This window comes from Sinocyclocheilus anshuiensis, unplaced genomic scaffold (genome assembly GCF_001515605.1).
Source record: "Sinocyclocheilus anshuiensis isolate Anshui unplaced genomic scaffold, SAMN03320099.WGS_v1.1 scaffold945, whole genome shotgun sequence".
NCBI lineage: Eukaryota > Metazoa > Chordata > Actinopteri > Cypriniformes > Cyprinidae > Sinocyclocheilus > Sinocyclocheilus anshuiensis.
The window spans coordinates 471,216-480,476 of NW_015557112.1; the positions used below are offsets into that span (position 1 = coordinate 471,216).

The window sequence follows — 9,261 nt, forward strand, 5'->3', positions numbered from 1 at the left end:
TTGCAAAGGGGAAGCAGCTGTGTATAATTCTGGATATTAATCACAGGGACAGGGACTAAAGTGCTTTTTTGTGTGCAATTGTGTTTTAGTGGACTTGAGTGCATCTGTTATGTGAAAAACTTCAGGAGCTGCAATTGTACGTTGACTCTAAGGACTCTAAGAACACATCTGGAAAGGTTAGTTAATCACATCAAATCACAAAACGTAAAAGGAAATGGCTGATAAATGGCAGAGGTCTGAGAAACCCCAGTCTGGGTTTCTCTTTGGCTTTGCCATCGAGTGTGAGCCTCAGCTGGGTTTGATCTCTATCAGTTTGTGGTATTATGAGAGCATTGTTGGTGCATTTGAATCCTAATCCTGCCCTTCACTCCCCCTGATAAAGCGCTATACTTTAGGGAAAACTTAATCCTTTGTATAGGGTTTATCATCCCTCTTCCAGCTTAAGTTTGAGAGAGCTCATGATGTGAATTTCCATAGGAGGCCAAGGACTAGTGGCATCAATAATCATATTTATTTCGGCAACTCACACTGGTGATTAGATGCTGCTCACTGATCATTCTCTTGCAAGTGAACTGCCCGAGATCTAACATAACACAACATCATACAGGCTGGTGGGGCTTCTTTTACCCTGTATAGAATGCTCTCAGAGTTGAAGAGGGAATGTTGAAACTCAATCCAGCCCTGGATCAGAAAGCCCATCTCTTTCCCAGAGCAGCAGGTGACAGGCAAACACACAACACAAATGCCACCATGACTGTAGGAGCCGAATCATCTCTGGAGGCAAAACTGGCTCATCTAAGCACTGTGGAGTGGCAAGGCTTTAATACATATTATTCACAAAGAGCATGATTGATAATGCAAATGTGTCCAGCTGCTAGGGTTGGCAGCCAGAGCGCAGCGCTGCTCCCGGTGTTTCGCCTCGAATCGCAGAGCCACATTAGAGCCACGTCCCCTGACACCAAAGCAGCATGTGGGAAGACCTCACTCTTCTGTAGATGCTTTTTCCCAGACATTTGTTTGTGTCCTTACTTACAATCAGCGATCCGTATGGTACGGAGAGGTCCACAGGGACAATGGGTTGTGCAGTGGCTTTGTATTTGTCTATCAAAATGCCCATCAATACAACATGAGAGATCTGAGTCAGAAAACCGATTACCATGCTTAGTAGCACAGCACCCCCTTGTGAACATTCCACAGCCAAGACTGGCATGGTTTTCTAAGAAATGCATGCAGGTTTTTAAATTCCCCACTGGGCTCTACTGGTTTCTTGCAGTAAATTTGCTTAATGATAATAATAATAATAATAATAATAATAATAATAATAATAATAATAATAATAAAGCAAGATCAGAACATGCAATGTAACTCAAATATATTTAAAACCATTAATCAGAAAACATTAGAAAGACATTCTCATCAGATGATGGTAGAATCTCAAGTTGAATTTTATTTATTGGCAACATAGTAAAGAAATTGTCAATATATTGTCTAAATGATTTTTGATAAATAGTGGCAGTGAAGGATACAAAAAGATCTCTGTATAACAATGTACAACACAATCTTGAGCAGTCAGTTAAAAAGAAGAAATAGTGGGAGAATTAAATAATCAATAGTGGGGGTAACACTTTAGATTAGGGAACACATATTCACTATTAGCTAAGTTTTCTCTCAATAAACTCCCAATTTGATGCTTATTGATAGTAGGTAAGGTAGTTGTTTATGGTAGTTATGTTTAGATATGGGGTAGGGTTAAGGGATCTAGAATATGGTCATGCAAAATAATGCATTAATATGTTCTTTGTAAGTACTAATAAACAGCCAATATGTTAGCGATATGCATGCAAATAAGCAACTAGTTAATAGTGAATAGTATTCCCTATTCTAAAGTATTACCCTAGTGGAATATGAATAAAAGTGAATAATTATTTATTATTTCTCTGACACTGGATATTAACTAACCTGATGTAATGAGAAAACTTCACTATTTTAGGCACTTTCGTATGAATTCATACAATGTGATTTGTATGAAAATTAATGATTTTTAGAAAAAAGTAACCATGAAGGTCCACCACCAACCTCACACCTAAACCATCAGCAGATCATATGAACGTACAAACAGGATAATAAAAAAATCATACAAATTAGCCGCAATTATCATGTAAAATAGTTATGAATTGCCATGAAATTGTTGATATTAATGTGCACTATATTGTATCAGTTCCTGTTTAGTGCATTTCTTTGACAGATCAGTGCTTCCACAATCAGGATGACTGAAAGAAGATGAAAATGTAATCAATAAAGGTCACAGCAGCACACAGTTAAACTTTTCTTGAAATTTGTATGAAACTGCATTACAGATGCATATTGTTTTGAATGAATTTATTTTATTTTTCTTTTATTCATGAATTAAACTTACAAAAGAGCTAATGATTCATATTTTGCATATTATTATTATTATTATTATTATTATTATTATATATTTTTAAAGTAAATATTAAATGGTTTGTTTGTTAATACCTTCTCTTACTGTTTGTCTGCTTTCCTGAAGAAATTTGACTAATAAAAAAGAACAGATGAAAAATATGACAACTGAATGGGTAAAACCATTTGCTAGAAACAAAGTATTATAGTATTCTTAAGAAACGACAAATGCATGTGCAAAATGAAAACTCACATTATGTCCTTTTATAGGTTTACTGTAGAACTCAGTGTCCGCTTGCTGACTCGCTCTTTGACACTCATTTGCAGATGCAGCTACAATAGAAATAAATACAAAATTCACTAAAGTATTTGACACTGCTATTACGAGTAGACAGAGCTTAGTGATTGGTGGCTGACTCTAGATGTGATCTCATAAATTGCAAAAACACTCTATAGGAGCATAGGATGGTATAGACATATAGAAGGTACTATTGTATCTCAAAGTTTTCCATGTTACACAGTTTTCCAGACAAAGAGACTAAAGTCCTTGTGTATAAGCCAACAGGTCTAACAGTTTCCCTGAGACACAAAAGCTTAATTGCCACATATAAGGAAAGGAGGAGACAGCTATAGAGAAAATGTAACTGCAACAAGTAAAAAATTCTTACTTTCATAGCAGGGCATTTCTTACTTACTTGGTGTGTGATGAATGATGCTGATTTTATCTGATGGAGAGAAAAGATGCCTGTTAGCTCACATACAATTGCATTCCGTCTAGCTCACCCAAGGTCACTTTATTTTTCTCTTTCTCATATTCTCACTGTAATCTTTACATTAAGGAATCTCGCTGATCTGTGAGATGTTTTCTCAACTGATAGGGACTGAGTGCAAAGTGATTGTGCAAAATGAACAACACAAGCAACTTTTTTTTCTGAGAAAATGTGTTTTGATGCATGTGCAACCCGACTTAAAAAAAAAAAATTAAAAAAAAAACTTGAAAATGGGCCCCAAGGTTTTTTTTTATTTACTCTTGAAATCTTTGCATACATATACAGGTGCATCTCAATAAATTAGAATGTCATGGAAAAGTGCAATAAACCTACCATAGACACTTTCATCATCCTCTCTGTTGCTGATGATACTAGCCCTCAGCTGCTGTATTTTCTCCTGGGGAAAAAAAATTTTAAACAGGCTTTAATATGCACTTTTTAGATTTCATGTCATGGGGAATCAATAATTTATTTGTTGGTTGTGTAAGGTAAAAATAATTAACTATTCTGTTTAAAAGCTCATTTTTTTTCAAATGTGCATAGGGATTGACTGCCTCATAAACAGAAACAGCACAGTCCTGGTGCTAACTCAGAATTCTGTCCTATCTGTTTAGTAATCATATAGGGGAGAGCGGGGCACAAAGTAACACTTTTTGACTTTCTCAGTTTGTGTAAATCCACATGGGGTTCAGCTTGGGACGGCCCATATAAACGAGCAAAAATGCTTTACATGTCTTGAAATAATAATTTCTAAACATTAAACATTGACTGTCAGTCTTTATTCATCTGTTTCTCGTTGTTTCTCATTAAAATTCATTAAAGTAAATAGTGTAAATTACATCCCTAATGTCATAGAATAGCACATTGTAAAGCAGTGTTACAACGTGCCCCATCTGCGCAACTGGAGTTTAAAACTAGTTGCTGTCTTCCGCTAGTTAGCGAAGCATTCAAAAAACTATCTAAACTGATAAATAACAGATTGGAGATTCAAATAATAGCAGATTTGTCTTATTTTAAATGATTAATAAAAACAGAGATGAAAATTTTACTTAAGCCAGAATTTTAATTTTGCTATGGTAAAATAAATGTTCATTGATATCTTCAAAATATTTTTTAATTTTGGCACACTTTTTTTTGTTTATATATAATGTTGATATGGTAACTAATAAATACTCTAAATGTGGTTATGCTAGCATGTGTGGAAATATTCAAACCATGTGGGTTACAACTAACCCCGCGTTACTTTGTGCCCCGCGCTCCCCTAAATTTCACTTAGAAAACAAAACTTTTTCAAATCTTGTCAATAATTAAGATTGAAAGTTTCTTTAATACAGCTGCATGTACGTACTATGTTCTTACTATTGTAATTACAATAACTAGGTAATAATAGCTACTAACCCTAAAACTTAAACCTAAACCTAAAAAAAACAAACAGACAGACAGACATAATAGCAATGAAAACCATTCTGTTTCTGCATTTTACAAGTTGTTTCATATTATATTATATTATAAAATATAATAATATAACAAATCCTTTTGCTTATTATAAAAAATATTGCTTACAGACTGTATGTATAAATAATATCTGTCACAATATATAAATAATATCTGTCACAGTCTCATACACCTATGAAATCACAGTGCTTTACACTATGGCCCATATTTACTAAAAAGGGCAAATTATTATGAGACTGCAATCCCATAAAAGTGCAGATGAAGTTCTGTGGGAGATCTACTGACAATACACAGATGCAGCCGGGTAATTTCCATAATAGCGCAGTCTACTAAAAGCAGCGCAAATTAGCGTAGGGTCGCATACAAGCAGAGCTGATGATAAAGGTGTGGGTAATCTACTAACACAGTCGCATAATGGGTTAAGACATTTTTTGGGGAGAGTTAAATGATGCAAATACAAGTAAACTGACTACCACAAACTTTAGTAAACCACCTTAGTAAATTCCCATACATTTTGCATCTGAAAGGGAAACTACTACAAACGCATATACAATAGTTCAGCTGCAAAAATAACGATCCACACCTTTTTGTTCTCATAATTCTCATTATTGTAATGAAAAAAACGTTATCCATTTTTATTTAAAGATGTTTACATTGTCATTTCCATCACAGAAACACAATACAAGGTTTGATATGTGATTGAAATTACATTTGTTAAAATATTGTTATTATATACAAACTAGTGAGAATGTAAAAAGTATTATATTAGTATTCTATTAACATACTAAAAGGAATTCTAAAGGGTTAACCATGTCCATTACCTGTTGGATGCTATCCATTCCCTTCTGAAGCCTCTGCCAGTCGTTGAATCGATCCAGAGCATCATCTATACTCAAAGAGCCCATCTTCACCTCTTGCTGAAGTTTTATCAGCTCGTCCAGTCCTTGTGGCTGACTGGGCACAAAGGTGTCATAAGTGGTTGAGATGCTGTCCCTCGGCCTCGCTGTCACCATGGAGACCAGAAAGCAGTTAAAATGTCAGCTTTAACTTTTTTTTTTTTTGTTATTATTATTTAAAGATGAGATCAGACTCATAACGTCATAGTGCATATAAAACTATTCAATTTTCAGACAGACAAATCTCACCCTGTCTTGTGGGAAAAGAGTACAATGTTTCAGCATCTCCTTCCGACTTTTTCTTCTGGAAAACTAAAAATCCACATAAATACAGCACATCATGATTAGAGTTCCAGTTATTGCTTCCACACTGCAGCAGTACACCACACACATCTGAGAATTAGTTTGCATTATCCTGGAGAGTCCACTAGGTGGAGGCATGTATTCATGTATTCTACCCCCTCGGTAGAAATCGCGGACCGAAAGGGCACTTTAGCGTCAGCGATTAAAGGGACAGGGGCTCGAGAGACCATGTTTTTTTTGTAGAAAACCATAGTAATTGCAAAATGAACTATGGTTTACCACAGCATCGGCAGTAGAACCATTAAATAACCCATGGTTTTTCTACAGTATTAACTACAGATTTAGTTATTTTTTACTCTTAAAAATTAGGCCTCAATTAAATAATCATAATTAATCTCATGATTTCTGAAAATGAAACAATAATCAAATTTGGCAAATGTGTCAGTTATTACAACAAATAACATTATAAAACTCAGCTTTGACATGTTTTACCTATAAGTAAACATGCAATAGGCATCCTTTTTCAGATAAGACCACCTCCCATGAAAATACAGCTGTAAAATGCATGTTTTAAAATGAACAGTGAATGAACGACTAACAAGCGGTTTGCGTGACACAATGTGAAACCAGACCTCATTTGCCCCAACTGAAAGTATATTTACACTGTCTGAATTCTTCCCTATCGCCTACATTGTGCACTACGTGCCATTCGCCGTACACTGTGAACAACTGACCAATCTCAGCCGCGGCTTCAGCGTCTATTTATAGTGTAGGGGGCGGGCGCTTCGGATTCTAGAGAGCATTTGCTTGGTCAGAAGATTTGATGAGAAGCTGAAGTACGAGGTGATGTCAAAAAAAATCGTTGATCCGTTTTGGCGGAAGTGACGAAGTGCAAGCTTTGAATGCTTATATCTTCTAAATCCGAATTTTGTCACTGTTTTGGAGCACACTGCCTTATAGATAAACTTAAGACTAACATATGGATACTAACACCCAAAAAAACTTTTAATTTTGATTTCATGGGGACTTTAAACTGTAGTAATATTTCACAGTATTACTGTTTTTACTGTATTTTTGATCAAATAAATGCAGCCATGGTGAGTATATGCTAAATCCGAATTTTGTCACTGTTTTGGAGCACACCCCAAAGTCTGTTTTAGAGACTTTGTCATAGCAAAGTCTCTAAGAACCTGACACCTTGCACTTCTGGAGTCTCCAGAAGTACGTTGCCGTTCTGAAAAATGGTGGCGCTGGAGACTGAAAGGGTTCCTAATGGTTTCACACCTAATTCTTAATTCCTGATTTTTTTTGCAATTAACATGCATCTTTTCTTCTTGGCCTGTTTTTGTCTGACCCTGCTGAAATAATTAGTGATTTGCTGCCCAATGGTCACGCCTTAATTTTGCAATTTTTAGTATTGCATCCTTCTCATGAGCATTTAATAATTTTTGACTTTTCAATCTGAGTTAAATCTATTTTTTTTCCGTCCCATTTTACCTGTAAAAGAAAACCTGCCTAATAATTATGCACACCTGAATATAAGACGTTTTTCATTTCCAGCATTCCTTAATTATATATCACATATAAATTATTAAATACAAAATTAATAGTAGTTATTAACATTGATGTGGTTTGGAATTGTAAAATGTACTTGGAAAAAAAAATATGACCAGAATATGAACTTGAATAATAATTATGCACACACTGTACATGCACTTTTGATTGTCTTCTAACACTAGTGGGTTAAGCTACCAGTCTGTTCAAAGGAACAGGCGCTAAACTAAGTTTTCAGTATGCTTCAATTGTGTTGACAATTGGGATGACATACTGCTTTTCCCTGATCTTAATGAAAACACATTTTGTTTTGAGTGATGAAACAGGAACAGCAATTGTTTCAAGGCTCTCCGTTACCTCCATCACAAAATCACCAGCGCCACTGCACTCAGATGTTAGTCTGAAGCCCTGATTATGTTATTTTGTTTAGTAGTCTGTTCAGAATTGTGATCTAAAAATTATGATTATTAATTATGCAGAATCGTGGAGAAACATATGTCAACTTAGCATGTTTCCTAAATATCTGCAAACATATTATGGTATTGTTATGCTTTAGTACAGTCAAACAATTGCATACAGCACCATACAGTAAATTGCATACAGGATAATACATTCTGTTGGTCATATAATGTACATTCTTTTTGCTTAGCTTCAGGTCCTGCTCACCCTTTTAGGGTTATGTGTGATAACACCAGCTGGATGGACATTATTGCACTTATTACATGGCTGCACACTTAACCCTTTTGCGTTCCTCATTTGAGAGTCACACTCATGGTCTTCGCGGTCAAAAGAGACCGGACACCTGAAATGTAACTTTTTTTTTCTTAAGTAAAATCAATCTAATATATGTTTGTTCAATAATATTTTTTCTTTTGTATTTTGAGAGAATTCTATGGTACTAATTAACATTTATGCAATAATTATGATCAATTTTTCCCATTGAAAATAGTACACTTTTTTTTCTAATTTTTAAAAATTATTTTTCAATTAATGCAGTATTTCAGATTAAAATAGAGACTAGGCCTTTAAAATCCAATTTTTGAAGGCAGAATAGCACCTCCTGGTCAGAGCAAAAAAAGGAAAAACCTGTAATTTAATGGTGTAACCACTAGATTCCTGTATAGGACTCTATAGAGAGGCTTGTGAATTCCCTAGTTGTTTTTATACGTAATTGTTTACTTTTATTAGGTTGTGGGTGTAAATGTATATTAAGGCATTCTCAAAGACTACTTTTTGTTAAGGTTTATGTTTTTTGTTGTGTTATATGTTGATTTGAAGTGTAGGTTTTTGCATTATTATTACTACATTCAAACCTGAACACAGAAAGTATTTTGTTTCACAAAACATTAAAATTCTATAAAAATGAAACAAAAATTAACAGGAATGCTTTATCAGAGCTTAATCCTTCTGGGTCTGATCTGATTTTAACCTCTTATTTCAGTCTTCTGACTCATTTTGGCTATATGGTTATAGCCATACCAGTTCATTTGAGTATGTATAATTCTGTATGCGCGTGTCTGTGAGTATGTGTAAGTAAGTGTGTGTGAGTGGATGTATCTGTTTTACACTCTTGACTATTTTTGTAACCCCTTCCTTGCTGTCCATTTTTTACTGCATTGTAGTTGAATTATTGATTTTATTTTACATAGTTGCAGTGTTACAGTAACGCCAGTTCATAGGTGTCTGTGTGTACAAGTGTGTGTCCATGCGTGTGTGAGATGGTGTGTTGATTTTGCACTCTATAATGTTTTAGAGTTTCACCCCTTCATTGCTGTGCAATTTTTTTCTGCATCGTGGGGGATTTGTAGATTGTGCACACAGATTTTTGCCATTTCCCATTCATTTCCTATGGTCGGTCATTT

General features: G+C 34.9%; 1 protein-coding gene across 1 annotated transcript; it reads right to left on the reverse strand.

Moving 5' to 3' along the window:
• Nucleotides 1-2,186: 2,186 nt before the first annotated feature.
• Nucleotides 2,187-5,585, reverse strand: LOC107677695 (B-cell scaffold protein with ankyrin repeats-like). The gene is made up of 6 exons (XM_016472697.1): nt 5,468-5,585; nt 3,525-3,588; nt 3,117-3,146; nt 2,675-2,754; nt 2,518-2,556; nt 2,187-2,270 (listed from the first exon to the last, which is right to left on the reverse strand). Exons 1-5 carry the CDS (start codon nt 5,549-5,551, stop codon nt 2,524-2,526), a joined length of 291 nt encoding a protein of 96 aa, XP_016328183.1. The 5' UTR covers nt 5,552-5,585; the 3' UTR covers nt 2,187-2,270; nt 2,518-2,523.
• Between the last annotated feature and the right edge of the window lie 3,676 nt (nt 5,586-9,261).